General features: G+C 38.7%; 1 protein-coding gene across 1 annotated transcript in view; it reads right to left on the reverse strand.

Moving 5' to 3' along the window:
* Positions 1 to 18,050, reverse strand: part of LOC143300124 (FACT complex subunit SPT16-like) — a 35,370-nt gene that overhangs the window by 14,713 nt on the left and 2,607 nt on the right. The window contains exons 2-16 of the mRNA XM_076613656.1: positions 17,839 to 17,937; positions 16,676 to 16,840; positions 15,925 to 15,984; positions 14,860 to 14,952; positions 14,134 to 14,280; positions 12,461 to 12,612; positions 11,899 to 12,071; positions 10,717 to 10,881; positions 10,142 to 10,242; positions 9,453 to 9,626; positions 8,092 to 8,207; positions 6,818 to 6,900; positions 5,762 to 5,832; positions 752 to 879; positions 158 to 293 (exon numbers count right to left, since the gene is read on the reverse strand). Of these exons, the coding sequence (XP_076469771.1) occupies positions 158 to 293; positions 752 to 879; positions 5,762 to 5,832; positions 6,818 to 6,900; positions 8,092 to 8,207; positions 9,453 to 9,626; positions 10,142 to 10,242; positions 10,717 to 10,881; positions 11,899 to 12,071; positions 12,461 to 12,612; positions 14,134 to 14,280; positions 14,860 to 14,952; positions 15,925 to 15,984; positions 16,676 to 16,840; positions 17,839 to 17,937 (1,863 nt within the window). The remainder of the gene's footprint in view (positions 1 to 157; positions 294 to 751; positions 880 to 5,761; positions 5,833 to 6,817; positions 6,901 to 8,091; positions 8,208 to 9,452; positions 9,627 to 10,141; positions 10,243 to 10,716; positions 10,882 to 11,898; positions 12,072 to 12,460; positions 12,613 to 14,133; positions 14,281 to 14,859; positions 14,953 to 15,924; positions 15,985 to 16,675; positions 16,841 to 17,838; positions 17,938 to 18,050) is intronic.

An 18,050-nucleotide genomic window follows, 5' to 3' on the forward strand; every position in this document is an offset into this window, starting at 1 on the left:
CCAGTTGACTGGGAAAAGAAAATTATTTCTTATAACCGATCTGAGCTGACTTGATTGACCTACACTAATTCTGATCTTCCACCACAAAAAACCCCACAAGAACATGAATGCAGTTTCACAGCAAACCATTCATTCAACAGTAACAGCAACTGCTTACCTCCTTTTCTCTCTCCTCCGCCTCTCTGGTTTTGAACTTCTTCTGTACTTCTTTGATGAGACGGAAGGCGGTGTTGAGGTTTGAAGAAGGTGTGGAAATCTCACCGGGCTCTTTAGTATTGGAGCTGCGGTATGTGCTGCAACAACATAAGGCCACTGTGCACTCTCTGTCCCTATAAAGTGGCACATTTTCCTTATCTACTTCATGTGTATCCAAGTTGGATTTGCTCAGATCTTTCTTGTCAAAGTTTGAGTGAACTCCTCATCTTTTTAAAAAAACCAACACAAACAAGATAACAAAAAGGTATCATTCTTGATGTCCTTGAGATCAACAGCGTAAATCTTTATGTAACAATAAAAAATCTCAAGCAACAACATCACTTCAAAATACAAGAACTAAATTCTATCTCCTGTTTCTCTTCCACAACTACCATAACCATAAGCCGTCTCACCCCATCAAACGGAGACACATTCAAAAATAAAGACACACAACTTCACCCCACAGCTAAAACTTTTCTGTGCAACTGTGAAAAGAAACAACAATAACAAAAACCTATGAGCATAAAAACTATAAAACCAGTATAATTTCCTCTACCATTCCTTCAAGAAGTGGAGATCAGCGTTAGGGTAGGTGTTTCCATCAGCCTTGCCCAGGGTGGCCCCAGGATGGAAGAAGTTGATACGCAGGTAGGTGTAGTCCCCCTCCACAGACTGGCTGATGTTCTGATCACACACACACACCACAATGATTACTGTGTCACAATGAACATCACTATCACATCATTCTGAAACACAGTATAACACACACACACACACAAACAACAATTGTGTCACAATGAACACGACTATCACTTCATTCTGAAGCACAGTACACAAAAATAACACACACACACAATGATAACTGTGTCACAATGAACATGGCTATCACATCATTGTGAAGCACAGTGTAACACACATCCACAATGACAATTGTATCACAATGAACATGACTATCATTTCATTCTGAAGCACAGTACACAAAAATAACACACACACACAAACCACAACAATAACTGTGTCACAATGAACATGACTATCACTTTATTCTTAAGCACAGTACACAAAAATAACACATACACCACAATGATAACTGTCAGAATAAACATGACTATCACTTCATTCTGAAGCACAGTACACAAGAATAACACACACAAACACCACAATAACTGTCACAATGAACAGGACTATCACTTCATTCTGAAGCACAGAACACAAAAATAACATACACACAAACACAAAATGATAGCTGTGTCACAATGAATATACTATCACTTCATTTTGAAGCACAGTACACAAAAATAACACACACACACACACACACACACACACACTATCACTTCATTCTGAAGCAGAGTATAACACATACACCACAATAACTGTCACAATGAACATACTATCACTTCATTATGAAGCACAGTACACAAAAATAACACATACACACACAATGAAAATGATAAATGTGTCACAATGAACATGACTATCACTTCTTTCTGAAGCACAGTACACAAAATATATAAAAAATAAGACCAGTACAGACAATGGGAAACACCTCTAGCCACAAGTTATTCCACTACTAACATGGCTGATCCGTAACATGAAGTGAATTTCAAGACTACACACTGGACACAGTAGACATGCACTGCTCAGTAACACTAGCAGATTGATTATATGGGCATCTGCATGACTCTCCAATGATTTTCTTCAACCAAGTTGCTTTCAAAACTGAATATTTGCGATGTTGTGCTTCCATATGCTATATATATATATATATATATATATATAGTTTATTTCGTCTGAAAAGAGATGAAACCCCAAGCTGAACAAACATGCAAAAACAGGTTCTGCATGTAAATTTGCTGTTTCTTTCTCTCTTGATTTTCTGGGATATTCATTTTACCAACAAAGTCAAACAGTGGTCACAAAACCGAGGAAAGCATGTGGAAAGCATCCTCTCCCAATCCCTAAATGAGATTTTATTTTCTTCCTTTGTGTGTGGTAATAGTAATACCTTCTTCGTTCGGGTGCTGCAACTCCTATGTTCACTCAAATGTCCACGAGGGGGCTTTTGCCTGTATGACCGTTTTTACCCCGCCATGTAGGCAGCCATACTCCGTTTCCAGGGATGTGCATGCTGGGTATGTTCTTGTTTCCATAACCCACCGAACGCTGACATGGACTACATGATCTTTAATGTGCATATTTGATTTTTTGCTTGCGTATACACATGAAGGGGGTTCAGGCACAAGCAGGTCTGCACATATGTTGACCTGGGAGATCGGAAAAATCTCCACCCTTTACCCACCAGGCACCATTACCAAGATTTGAACTCGGGACCCTCAAATTGAAAGTCCAACGCTTTAACCACTCGATTATTGTGCCCACCATATAGTATTACCAAAAGTATTTCCTTCACCCAGTGTAGCTTTCTGTGAACTTTCACTTCTCCAGATGCAGAAGTCAGCATCACTAAAGCCCTTTCTTTTGTCCACAAGCGAAACTTGGTCACTACTATTCAATGACCAAGCATTAATATGGACATGCAGCTGATAAGCATTTGTCCAACAAAAAGCAGTTAAATGTGTTTACCGCCCCCTGCCCCCCCCCCCCAAAAAAAAAACACTGGTGAGTCATCATAAAGTATGTCTAATTGACTGTTCATTTTAGCATTTCTCTAGATGTAACAGAGAACCCAAGAGAACCACAGCCCTTTCTCTTGTCCTCAAGTGAAACTTGATCACTACTGTTTAATAACCAAGCATTAATATGGACACGCATTTGATTAGCATCTGCCAACTGTTCATACAGCGAAACCTCTATGAAATGACCTCTAAACTGTCTGTGTCAAAGTCAAAATCCCTCATCAGCTCACAAGAGTGAGAGCTTGTTATAAGGAGAACAACTGTAGCGTTCAATGAACCAAACTTCTCTAGATGCAATACAGAGAAGCCAGCATCATGAAAGCCCTTTTTCTAGTCCACAAGCGAAACTTGATCACTGCTGTTTCATAATCAAGCATTAATATGGACACGTTTCATGATTATCATTTGCCTCTTGATAATACAGTAGAGAATCTAAGAAATGATCTTTAAACTGTAACACACAAAATTCCTGGTTAGTACCGGTGAGTCATTGTGAACTTTGAAGTATGTGTTAAATGCTTACTAAATTCACACTAGTTAAAAGGAGAACAGATGTAGCGTTCAATAAACTTTCACTTCTCCAAATGCAATGCAGAGAAGCCAGCATCATGAAAGCATTTCTCTTGTCCACAAGCGAAACTTGGTCTCTACAGTTCATTAGCCAAGCATTAATATGGACATGCCATGCTTATTATCAATATTGTCATAAGTCAGTAACCAACTGTGAAAATGTTACCCCCAATAGTATCAGGACTGGCATGCTTTAGCAAACTCTAAGAAAAATATGGACATGGTGTTGATGACTTGATATGTGCCCACTGTTAATACAGTAAAGCCTCTATATAATGGCCATTTAAATGTCACACACTGAAACTATGGTAAGCACTGATGAGTAATTGTTAAGTATCTGTGACTAGTGTGTTATTGTAAAAATGCCAGCTGGAGTTTGGGCTTGTTGTAAGAACAGATGTAGCATTCATTGAACTAAACTTCTCCAGATGCAAAGAGAAGCCAGCGTCATGAAAGCCATTCCTCTTGTCCACAAGCGAAACTTGGTTACTACTGTTCAATAGCCAAGCATTAATATGGACATGTGGTGCTCATAATTTAGTCAGGTCTCTGTAACTGATCATGAGTTATGGCTGATCAAAATACTGCTGTGGCCCCAACCAAGCACACATTAAAAAAAACAACAACAAAAAAACCCAACAACAACAAACATAAATATGTCATTTGTATCATACAAAGACACATGAATGACTAGAATATTTATTTGAAAGTTTGTAGAGGGGTGGATTATTACCATGTTAACTTGGTCCATAAAAGGCAAAGGATCAGGCTAAAAGAAATCAGTTTAAGTTATTCAAGGCATTACTGCGTTCGGACAAATTAATATACGCTGTAGTGTAGCGATGCGCTCTCCCTGGGGAGAGCAGGCCGAATTTCCCACACAGAAATCTGTTGTTATAAAAAGAAATACAAATACGCTTCACCACTTCTGCTAGGCAGATGCCTGACAGCAGCATAACCAACACTCAAAGACAGGCCTTGAGTGCATGCACATATATATTTGTGTACCTATCAATCAGTGGATTTCTTTTACAGAATTTTGCCAGAGGACAATAATTTGTTGCTATTAGCACTTTTTCAGTGCGCCAAGTGTGTGCAGCACACGGGACCTCAGTTTATCGTCTCATCCGAAAGACTAGATGCTCAGTTTGACTTTCTAGCCAAACTTGGGAGAAAAGGCCAGAGCAAGATTTGAACCCAGACCCCCACGGATAATGTATTCAGAGATAAGCGTCTTAACCACTCTGCCACCTTGTTCCTCAAGCCAAAAGAATGCACTGGATTTTATATACTGTTGTCAACATTACTTGGAGTCAGGGCCAAAGTCCTCTGAAAATATTACAATCAAGGACTGGGGTAGGTGGGGAGGAGGGGACAGGGGGGTGTCAGTCTGATTATCATATATATTTCCTTCATCCAGTGTAGCTTTCAGTGAAATTTTAACTTCTCCACATACAAAGCAGAGAAGTCAGGTCACAAAAACACTTTCTCTTGTCCACAAGCGAAACTTGGTCATTATCATCCAATCACCAAGCATTAATATGGACAGTTTGCTCTTAATGACTGATGTGCGCCAAATGGTAATACTGTAACTCGTAAGAGACAACAACTTTTCCCATGTTCAGTCTGTAGCTCGATTATGGAATGAAGAAAAGCAGAAATGCACATGGTTTAAGATGGGAAAGGCAATGACTGGCTGAAAATGATGTGAAGTCATTTGAATAACTGGTAGCAATTAAAACTACTATGAAAGCAATAACTCTATCTCCTAAAGATTATTTCTGCATTACTTTCTAAACTCGTATATTATGCTTTTCCAATAATTCAAGTGCACTGACAACAGGCTGAAAAAAAACAAAAAACAATATCCTTTCTCCAACTCAAAAAAGTCAATTCCCAAATGCAACTGAATGTTTTTCCCTCTTGTTAGGTACCCTCATCAAGAAGTAGCCCATCCTCAACTTGCATATCAGTGTAGCTTTCACAGGACAAGCTTCTCCAAGAGCAGTGAAAAAGCTAACACTATGAAAACTAATTTTCTGTTGTCCACAAGCGAAACTTGGTTTCCAGGAAGACAACCAAGCATTAATATGGACAGCATCAATTTTACAAGCACACACATACACCCCCACACCCCCTAATAATACACTGCATTCCGAATGCCAGCAGTTCACAACACAACATCTCTTCAAGAATTATTCAGTTCGAAAACACTTTTATCAATCCACAAGGAAATAGCTGTCAATGACCATCCTCGTATTTGCAATACTAAACCCCCACTCCTTCCCCCAACCTTCCTGAAAACAAAAGCATCATCACACACAGAACACGATTCATCAAAGTCACAGTATTTTTACCTTGATGGTTGAGATATGAAATGGCGTTGGTACCCCGAAGATTGGCAGCACAACAGTTTCATACTTTCGATCTGCAAAAGGAGTAAAAGTATACTACAAAAACAAGTAAAAGAGGAAGGACAAGTTTTATCAGGAACAAATCTTTTGAGAGTGGGAAGAGTTACCATGGGAAGGAGCAGGGACAATCACTTTTCCACTCTTGTTGCTGCATTTCTACAAAAACTGCATGCTGATGTGATATTATAGGCAATGCCAAACAATCCATTGTGCTGACAATACCGACTATTTCCAACTGATCAGATGCATAGAATCTGTTCCACAAAACAAAGTCAGTTTCCTAACACTGGCTTGAAGAAAAGCAGATACCTGGAATTCACAAGGCACAGAAAGAATACTGGCCCAAACAATCCTGGACCAGGCACTCCTAGTCCACAAAAATAACTGACACTCCGCCACATACCCTCTCTCTGCCACAAACCCTTCTCTGCGTGTATGCGCGCGCACGCATGTTTGAGTGTGCAAGTGTATGTGTGTGCAAATGAGTGTGTAAGCGTATGCACGCACATGAATTGGGGTCATCAGTAGGAGTGATGATGCTGTCTACTGGTGTTCTGTGTCACATTCACCACACCACAGTCCTTGACTTAAGTCAGAGTGAACAAGGGTAGTAAGGGGAGAACTCAGATGTGTCTGCTGTCACATGCCAGCCAAATTGTGTGGAGTAACATTACCGTAATGGATTATTTTCACATCTGCGAGTCATGAATGAGCATGTGAAACTGATGCATGTTTGTTTTCATTCTTGGTTTACCACTTCATAATATTCATGCTGGCCTGGCTGAATAACAAACTAGAACAAAGCTCATGTATTTCTGATACATCTACAGTCCATAAAATTTGGATGGATGTAAATTGTAATTGCCACAAATATTTCTGTTAGCCAAAGCCAGAATAGAAGACAGTACGTCTGGAGACAGAAGAGAGAGAGAGAAAGAGAGAGAGAGGCAGAAGGGGAGAGAGACAGGGACATAAACTGTGGAGAATATCCACACTTACCAACATACAACTTGAGATCTCTCACTTCAGACTCCTGAGGAAACTGGTTGAACCCTTTGTAGGAAACATTGGACTTCCGAACCCTGGAATACCGACCTCTAACATCACTTTTTAATTCATATGAACAGTGAGACCTAGTAAAGTAATATGCAGATCTGATTTTTTTTCCTTTTAAATTATTGCATAATGAACACAAACTATACAATCTCCATTTCACACAACTGAGTAACAGCAAGTCTGGGAGAAACATATTTGAACTACAAGTGCCTGAACCCCATTTGTGTGTATAAGAGCACAAAAGATCAGATTCCCATGTTAAAGATCCTGTAATCCATGTCAACGTTCAGTGGTTTCTGGAAACAAGAACACATCATGGATGCCCACCCTCGTAAATGGAGTATGGCTGCCTACATGGTGGGGTAAATAAACAAAACAGTCATACACATAAAAAACGTATGAGTGCATATGTGTGTGTGAATGAAACCTTATTGAATGACACAGGTAACTAATGATGAATGCCAAATGGCAGCTGTCAGTCGGCTCTACCCAGGTAGGCAGGCTGTTGTGCAAATGTCTTTCTGTTTGTAAAGCCCTTAGAACTTAGTCTCTGCCCGAGAAGAGGTGCTATATAAGTATCCACATCACCATACAGCTACTTCAAGTGTTAAAACTGGCAAACTACATATTACTTCACTGTTATTGAAACAAACAAAAAAGTCTAAGACCAGACTCCTACATTTCACTCCACCTACCAAAATTCTAAACATGTACCATTCACAGAATTTCATGCAACCCCCTTTTTTCAAAAAAAAAGTTGAGCCAAAGTGATGACAATAAAGACACAAAAACAATACAGTTACACACTACTACATAGAGAGCACTTCGTCTGAGAAAGTCAAGAAGTAAATCATTTCATTCCAAAAGAGGAAATTTCCATGTCCACATGTATCATGCACTGAAAATCCATCAAGCCTTTATACTAGTAGCATGGTCAGAGCTCAAACCTGAACTATCAAGACAGATCCGTAACAAACACACACACAGAACAGAACAAGAGAGGCTGGGGATGTTCACTGACAGTGTGTGACACAAAACACTCACATGTTTACTATCAGTGAATGACATGAAAAGGAGGTGTTTTACAGCCTTGGTCAAAGGAATGATTCAACACTTATACTTCTGGAGGCATCTGATTGGCGAAGAGCCGCGCAGAATTTGGCCAAGCACAGCAAACCGATAGGCCTAGTTTACAGTATATGACACCAAACACCCACTTTTTATCTCCACTGTCGGACTTCATGCCCTTCAGACGTTCCCGGGCTTCTTCATTCAGTTTCTGAGCCAGCTCCTTCTGGTGCTGCTGACGCTTCTCCTCCGATGGTGCATCAGTCTGCAACGCACAGGCACTGCCCTTCTCACTACTTCCACTTCTTCACATATCATAGTAATAATAATCATAATGATGGATGTTTGTAATGTACCATACCTCCTTAGCATAGAGACCTAGAGCGCTACAAAATCTATATCAATATGGAGACCAAAAAAAATGGTTACGAAAATTTATGACACATGTATCACACATGCACACACAGACACAGAGCTGAACTGCACACACACACATTCACATGGACTTATTTGGAAAAAAAATTACACATGCACGCACGCACACACTCTCTCCTTTTCCCCTCTTCACATACACATGAGCACACATACAAACTCACACTCTTCCTTCCTACCATCTCCCCTTCTCTCTCTCTCTCAACACACAAGCTGAACATAACACACACATTCACACCATTCAAGATCTTTAAAAAAAATGCATGTTTGTGTTGTTTTTCAGTGTATGTGTTCCTGTTTATAAATTTGAGATATAACCAGTTCAGTGATGAACCTTCAAAATACTTTTCTGATGAAATTTTATACTTTTGATTGCTGAGGAGCCTACAAAACCATACTTTTGGTTCAGATTCAGGGTGTGTTGCCCCCCTTGGTTCCCCCCCCCCCCAACCCCCCTCCAACCAACCCCAATCCAAACAGGGCTCTGCCGCTGTACCCCAGCTTTTCAGTTTTCTGCCAGTTGCACCCATGAATTTTTGTGTATGATCCTAGAGTTAACGTACACAAAAACTGATTCATGACTTTTATGCACGGTCCAGGAATCAACAGAGTATTACAGACTGACGCCCACACCTCCCAGACAGAGAGCTTGTGGTGTTTACAACAAAAGTAATACATATGTTTTATACACATACACTGAATTTCAAGTCCGACATACCATACATAAAAAAGCACATACACATACAAATACACACAACCAAACAGAAGTTCGAGAAGCAAATCATTTACAAAAATAGTAAGCAAAACAGAGCATAAAATGTACAGTCAACGACAGCTTCAAATAACTTTTCAGGAGAAAATTTCACAAGAAACAAAGACTGCTTATATCATGTGAAATAATTTATAAGAAAATAAGAAAGAAACCATCAAGCAGTTTAAAAAAAACAACCACTGACACAAAAATGGTAGAACTTCTGTGTATAAAAAAAAAAAAAAAAAAAACAAACAAACCACCACCACAAAACAAACAAAAGAACCCTCCAGTCTCATTCTGTTCCATAGAAGTGAACAGACATACCCTGGTGCGGTTGTCCAACAAAGCATTTCGGCGACCTCTCCCAAGCAAGGCTTCTGTCTGTTTCGGCAACTCCAGGTCCTCCTCTTCTGCCTCCTCCTCATCCTCGTCTTTGAGGAAGATGCCAATGTGCTTCACTCGCTTCTTCAGGTTGGTCAACACTGTGGCTGCTGACCCCTACAAATTATGTCAGTCGTCAGTCTTTTGACAGGAATCTTGTGTTTAACGATCTCCACAGCATGAGTCTACCTCTCCCTTATCACTTTTTGAAAGTAAGCACATCTAGTGAATTTACTTCTCCCTCACTACTGAAAAACACTCACTTGGTACGAATGTCATCTAACTTCTACATAATATCTAATGTCTATTTTTCCCGTAACTCCTCTTCTTCCTAAATCCATCCAACATACACGTTTCATCTCCCTATGGATGAAATAAACATCATGTATTCATTATGTATCAATCAATAAACCGCGCATCATAAAAGTGTTCCTTTCCACACAAAGCATTTTCTCTGACAGGATCTATACAGAAAACCACCACCAACAAAAAAACAAAACAACACGTTATCCGATTTCCTCAAGATCACTAGCATTCCCCATCCAAACTATTACCAGCTTGTTAAAAATTGTAAAAAGAATCACTAAGTCTTTTATGTTCCGAATTTGCAGAATAAAAAGTAAAAAATTTACCTCGTTCACCATAACTGTGTCACCCAAAAAAAGAGCACACTCCTTTTTATCCTTGCCAGTGGAAATGCCAGCAAAGCCCACATTGACGTTGAACACCATACCTTTAGGACAAAAATAAACAAGACCGTGATTTTTATGAGTGCTTATAATTGTTCAAGATGTCTACAACTCTGGAAAAGATTACATAAGTTACAAAAACAAAAAACAAAAAAAAGGAATGAAAGGAACCAATGTCCAATGTAGATCTGAACCAAACAGCATAAAATAAGTGTTCTCTTCAACTGTAGATGTACCTAAATATCTAACAAGCAAGTTGGCAGTGAGTCAACTTGTGGGTGTGTCTGTCTTTTACAAACAAACAAGGAAAACACAGGCACAATAAATTACTTTTCTTGCTTGATAATTACAGTCTTCTTGAAAACAAAGATAAATGTAGATGAGAATTTCTGCATTATAATATGTATCATTATTATTATCATATGTGCTGGAATGTTTAAATGAACCTTCTAAGTCACACCAAAACATGACAAGTGAGCAATTCTAGAATGACACAAACACAGCAGAGTTACACTCACCCTTTTTGGCTGGCGCATTGGTCTTGGGACCAATCAAAAGTGAGCCTTCCCTGAATTCAATGCCCATGGCAAATCCAAACGTCTTGGTCATCTTGGCCTCCAGATCTGGGCGCTCAGACTTGACAAGGCCCATGCCAGCTTGGAATACCTCACTCAGCCGTGTGCCTGCATCCACACAATTCAAGAGCATGCTGGAGCGTCCACTGAATGTGTACATTGATATATGAATTTGTATGTGCATATCTGCCACTGGATGAGTACCTGTGTGTGATCACTGAAAGTCAGGTGCCTGCATCCATAGTTCACAAGTGTGCTCAATTGTCCACAGTATGTGTACAATGGTATGTGTGTATCTACACTACAGTAAGTACAGGTAAGATGGCGGTGAATATGTGTGCAATAATAAACTGTGCAATAACAGAGTGGTTAAAACATTGACTTCCAATCTGAGGGTCCTTGAGGGTCCTGGTTCGGATCTCTCTAAAGGTGCCTGGTGGGTGAAGGGTGGAGATTTTTCAGATCTCCCTGGTCAACATATGTGCAGACCTGCTAGCGCCTGAAATCCCTTTGTGTCTATACGCATGCAGAAGATCAAATACACATGTTAAAGATCCTGTAATCCATGTCAGCATCAGGGGGGTTATGGAGACAACAACATACCAAGCATGCACCCCCCCCCCCTGAAAACAAAGTATGGCTGCCTACATGGCGTGGTAAATAAACTAAACAATCATGTCTCTCTGAGTGTATATGTGAGCTTGCCTAAAATCTGACTGAATGACACCGGAAATGAATGATGAGCGCCCAATGGCAGCCATCATTCGGCTCTACCCCAAGTAGGCAGCCTGTTGTGCAAATGACCCTGAGATTGTAAAGCACCTTGAGCTTTGTCACCAAATGAGGATAAGCGCAATACAGGTATCCATACAATTCATTCATTCATGTGTGTTCAGTAAAAGTATCAGCAGACCAGTGGTTAGAGCACCAGCCAAGGCAGCAATAGATTCCAGCGTTGAGCTATTCGTAGTAATGGTGAAAAATGGTTCAATATCGTACTCATACATGATGCCTGTATTCGATGTATAAAAATGCAGGCACACAAGCATTTGTGTATATTCACACACATATACATATAAATAAAATATATACACACAAAAAAGAAAGAGAGCAAAAGCAGTTTACCATGTTGCAGTTTGCTGATGATCTCTTCTTCCAACTTGACCAAAAACTCATAAATTTTCTGCAGTTCTTCATTGGGATCCACCAGCATGGTACGTACAATGTTGGAGCAGTATGACTTATAGCGCACACCCATGCAGCATACGACGGCATCAAATTTCAGACTGTTATCGTTGCTGCACACAAAAGATATCTACTGTTAAATACAGACACAGACTCTGAACAGAAGTATATAATGCTACATGCACTGCTGACTGGTCCACTCAATGCTGTTTCAATGTAAACATGCACGCAAATAACTGAACATCATCATGTGAGACCAAGTTTAGTAGTGACTACCCTGGCCTTGATATCAATGTCTTGAGCGACTGGGTAATGTTATGACAGGAAAGCATGTGACCATGCTATGTAGTCGAAAAATGAAATTGTTGGAACAATTCTGACGTTGGCGTAACATCGGAACAAACTGCGATCAAGTGTAACAAAATATGGTGAAATCCTAACAGATGGCATCTTTGTACATGCAAACAGGTCACCATGCTCACCAAAGGGAGGCAGCACCCACCTGACAGTGGAGAACTTGAGGCTGTAGTCCCCGCCACTCTGGATGATGGCAGGGTAGCACATGTCCAGTTGGGAAGCGTCCACATTGGACACATACTTCTTGTTCTGCAGGGCCTGCTCCACTCCGTCAGCCAGCTTGGAGTGCTTCACTTTCTGTACACATGCAGCTTTTCAATCAGTTTTTTTTCTTCTTCATACATACATACATATACATACATGGAGAGAGAGAGAGAGAGAGAGAGAGAGAGCTAGTGAGAGAATCTAATGAGAGAGAGAATCTAGTATATGTGAGAGAGAGAGAGAGAGAGAGAGAGAATCAAGTGAGAGAGAGAGGGGGGTGAGGGGGGCTATACTGGTTTAGATATATTGATATATATCGACACATGTATGTTTATTTTTTTTTACCTTTCATGCACCTCAGTATTAAACCGAATGGTGAGTACATTTGGCTTTCATTTATAGCCGACAAAATGCAAAGGTGAACAACTGTAGAAGAACATGTGGACATTTGGCTTTCATTTATAGCCAACAAAATGCAAAAGCATACAACTGCAGAAAAACAGATGAATTTCTTTGTACACTTCCTGACTGGCTAGTGTACTTACCACATTAAATCAAACAAGTGACCCAAAGCCTTCATGCCTCATGAGTAACTGCTAATGATCTTTTGTTTTGTTTTGTTTTTTTTAAATAGTAAAAGGAACAATCTCTTTAATTTCTTTTAAAAACTGTTCAACTGCAAAACAACAGCACCCAGATGCTGTTTGTCGGAAGCATGTGTCCTTGCTCAAGTTCACTTGACAAACAATAAGCCCGTAACTTCACCATGAAACTCCTGCTTGAGTATATCTTTAGTCTTGCTTTTGCAATGACAGATGCACATTCATTTTGCTCAGCAACATCACTGATCATGTTGAGAGTCAACTCCAGTAAAAAACAAAACAAAACAACAACAACTAAATAAATAAACAACAAAGATATTACAGGTACTTAGGATCTGGGTTTTTATTCTTATTTCTTAACATAAATTATTTGCAGTAGTATATTCAGACCAATGTCCCTTTACATGTAGAACTTCGACCAAAATAAGCAGAACTATTTGAACAAAAATCATTAAAAAAAAAAAAAATTATTATTATTTTTTTTTTTTTAAAGAATAGATTGCTATTAATCAATATGTCAATATTTAAGATAAAAGTGCGAACATTTTAATGAAAATAAAATGTAACATTAAAATGACTGTGGAAATGTTTTGCTTCTTCACAATTTTTGGTGACCTTCCCAGGAGTACACAGTCAAAAATATTATTTTATCCATGACTGACTTTTTACAAATTTTTTAAAAAAAAGTATGTGTGTGTGTGTGTGTGTGTGTGTGTGTGTGTGTGCGTGCGTGCGTGCATGTGCACGCGCACACATGTGTAACACTGGTTCCAGGTAGGTAATGGACTTTCACAAATTTCTTACAGTGAAAATGGTGTTTCCCTTGAACTGTAAACCATCAGTTTACAATTCTGTCACCTATGAAACCTATCCAGAGGCAAATCCACCCATGAACCCAAGGAGTGCTCTGCAAATAATGGTTGCACAATACTGGATCTGATAGAACTAATCAGGAGCAATAACTGATCTTCCACATATCTTGAAACACAGCACAGTAACGAAACACAGTCACCTTGTCAGCGTCGATGACCTCCATGATCTGGTCTTTCAGGTATTTGTTGAACACATCACAAGTCACCTGGCATGCTCGCTGCAATGTTTTCAACTCACTCTCTTCCTTTGGTGCCATGATGTATGCAAAAGCATTGCTCACATCCACCTGTCGAAATAAATGGATTGTTTTTAAGTTTTAAAATAGCAATGTGGCATGGCAGGAGATTCTGTTTAGTTTCTTTTAAGAATCCAGAACTGAGATTAAGTTTCTGATATTGTACAAATTAACTGATTATCAGTATCATATGTTGCCCACTCACGTTTTTACTTTCATATTCTTGCCCCCAAAAAAGAAATATCACAGTATATAAACAATATTTACATGAATCGTAAATACTGATAAATGGTTTTATTAGCATAAGCATCAATCAATGGACACACTCCCTTTTACCACACAAACATGATAATAAATGTGTGCATTTTCAATTATGTCACAACAGTATCAAATGACGAATAAAAGATAAGCTTTCTGGAAACAATTTAAAAAGTTTGATCACACAGACTGAAAAATCAGTCATCAGAGCTGAAATGACAAAGTTAGTCACTCTTCCAGCCATGAAATATCAAATCTGAACAGTTCATATCTCAACGTTTAGCCAATAAAAGGAGTCCATGTGCACACATTTTTAATGACATGAACTATAAAATCTTCAATTCAACTTGAATGATATCCAGTGACAGTTACCTTTTCAAATCCTCCCGACTTGAGGGCACCTCGCCAGCTGTCCATGAACTCCCCAGGGAATTTGTCTTTGGAGAACTCTCCCACTGTCTTGCCCTGAAAACATTACATGGAACCATTTTCTTTCTCTGAATCCTTCTTCAACCAGGAACTTTGTATGACCATATGAATTGGTCACACTAGTTATAGAATGAATACAATTGGTTACATTAGTTATAGTATTACCACATGAATTGGTTACACCAATTGTATCATAACCACATGAACTGATTACTCCCATCTTGTATGAAAATATCCACTGATTACACGAGTTATACGTATGACCACATGAATTGGTTACTCCTGTTTTGTATTACCACATGAATTGAATACACCTGCTATAGTATGACCACATGTATTGTTAACACCAGTTACAGTACGACCACATGAATTGGTTAAACCAGTTACAAAATGACTACATGAAATGGTTACACCAGTTATAGTATTTCCCAATTCCAGTTATAATATAACCACACAAACTGGTTACTCCAGTTATGGTATGACCACATGAACTGGCTACCCTAGTTATAGCATGACCACATTAATTGGTGACACCAATAACATGACCACATGAATTGCGTAAATCGGTCACTCCAGTCATCTGTTCCCTCCTGCATAACAATGAACATTATAATGTCTTATATGGTACATCTTGCCTAAATTTACAGTGACTCCAACATTATAAGCTTGATGATAACTCAGCATCCAACCCTGAAAACTGCCATACTGCTGTTGGCTGGGCTACAAGCAACATGATTTATTTGAACTCAGCATTTCCATCCTTAACTCCTTGTCACAAACACAAAATTTCACAACAGAAGTACTGCATATGAATGTAAAACCAATAGCAGTGTCTAAGGGAAACTATAAATAAATTATATCATGCTAATTACTGCCAAGCTGACCATAAAATAGTCATTACAGGGCTGAACGAAAACAAAAAAAATCTTAACAAACCCCCTTCAGTCATTTCAAGGCTGAAAGAATATATACCCAAGTAAGTAAATATATTCAACTATTGTCACTGACCTTTTTACTTTCCTTCACTGCAGTCGTCAGTTTCTGGAAGTTGGCTTTATCCTTGTCACCCTGCCAGGAAAAGGAAAAGAACATAAAATCACATTAATGGTTTTAGTCTTTTAGTAAGTTTACTGTCTGCACAAAATGACTTTAATTATATAACGTCCAGGCTTTTTTTTTCTTTCTTTTTTTCATTTGGTGGCGTTGGTACCTACCGGGTCTTAAGAGCTTTTATGTTCAAAAATTTGATTTTCTGGTGGTTTCATTGTTGAAGCTAACAACAAATCACATGGCTGCGAACACTTCAAAGACTGCAGAACATTTGTATTCAAATTCCTTTGTTCAATGCTGGATTGCTTTGCATGACAACAGAACCTCTGGTTTTTCTTCTGGAATTTGATGATTCTATCACAAGGTGAGTTACTCTATCACAGGATGAGTTAACTTACATCTGTGTCTCAAGTTTCACCTCAAGTCACGCTTATGCTGCTATGAATATGCCCTTGTGCATGATTTTTGTGCATTTCAGACTCCACGTTTTCAGTTTTTATTCCCACCTCTCTCTCTACCTTTCTTCTAAGATGACAATGCTTATATTTCAAAATTTTAACATCTTCCCAATCATCATGACAAATAAACATGCTGCAAGCTACATTCATTTACAAAATATGCCTTTTAAACATCTTTTCATTTTATGACTCACACTTCAATATCAAAAAGATTCAAATGTCAAAAAGAAAAGTAAAAAGATTATTCCAACCTTATCCCTTGTCAACAGCTTCACAGGTGGCACTCCTTGGTCATTTTCTTTGCCACCCTCCAGCTGTTTGAGAAAATCAATTTTCTTCTTGCTGGCCAGTATGTGGATTCCTTTCTCACTCAATACCATCACAGTGTCAGTCAGCTCATAGCCAAACAACCAGGTCTGCACAGAAACAAACACATTCTTTGCTGACAGAAAGTAAACAATACATAAATTAACAAAAGGAATTCTAAACCTGACTGAAGTGCACAATGTTCAAACACTACGACTAAATTCAAAATCATTACCATCACTACCAATCATCCATTTCAACAGGACAGTCAAATGTTATCTGCATACTAATTAAAAATCATTATAATCAATACCAAACCTCATTTCAATTTTCAATATAACAGCCAAATGTTATCTTGACTAGCCATGGTCATATGCAACTTGTTCCACAAAATAATCGTCTTTGTAGTTTATCTTCAGAATCATTTGCAGTAATATATAAATGCAGGTGGTTTTTTTTTGTTTGTTTTTTTAATTTAATTTAATTTTTTTTAAGCTTAACACCAAAGTAAAACATCCTTCAGTCGTGTTCAATAACAAACAAATAGTCTTGTTACAAAACATCCAATTCCTGTTTTCTGTTCAGTGTTGAGAAAGTTCTCATCCAAAAACTAAAAAGGGTTCGTTAGTGATGATCGCCAAGCATGTGTGAAAAATGCTTTCAGTACTACTTCTGAAAGGTCAAATTCAGCTATGCACTTTTTTGGGACAGCAGTCAGATCTCTTTAAATAAAAAAGAAAAACGAGTATGCTTAACTCAAGCTAGAGATCTCAGTGGAAACTGCTGCATGTCCATACTATCTTTAGAGATGTCATTTGTGGTAAGTACTTGGTCATTCTTCCCTTCAGCTGTCCAAACTTGAAACATTATCCAAACTAATCCAATCACAAATTGATAAAGAAGTAAGTAAATAAGAAACAATATTGTTCCTTTGTATGATAAACAATCAACTTCTTTTCCACAACCAATCAGTGAATCACATTTTGAAGCATAGTACAACTTCATAAACAAAGTTGTTCCACATGGCATGCACAATAAACAATCCCACAACTAATGGAACTGGCCATCCAAGTGAGAATGGTAATGACAAAGGCCTCAACAGACAAACCTGCAAAGAGGTTGACTTGGAATAAACCACCTCCTCGTCCACCCCCACTGCAGTCACCAGAGCATCCATTTTTGCAAGGCTGTCTTCTCCTGTTGCTTTCTGCAAAGTAGACCAGACCCGTAAACTTTCTTGACTTAAAGATATAGTCATGATAAAGCAACAAAACTAATTCACAGCTAATGACATCCAACGCACTCACTGACTCGGGTATG

This window comes from Babylonia areolata, chromosome 26 (genome assembly GCF_041734735.1).
Source record: "Babylonia areolata isolate BAREFJ2019XMU chromosome 26, ASM4173473v1, whole genome shotgun sequence".
Taxonomy (NCBI): Eukaryota; Metazoa; Mollusca; class Gastropoda; order Neogastropoda; family Buccinidae; genus Babylonia; species Babylonia areolata.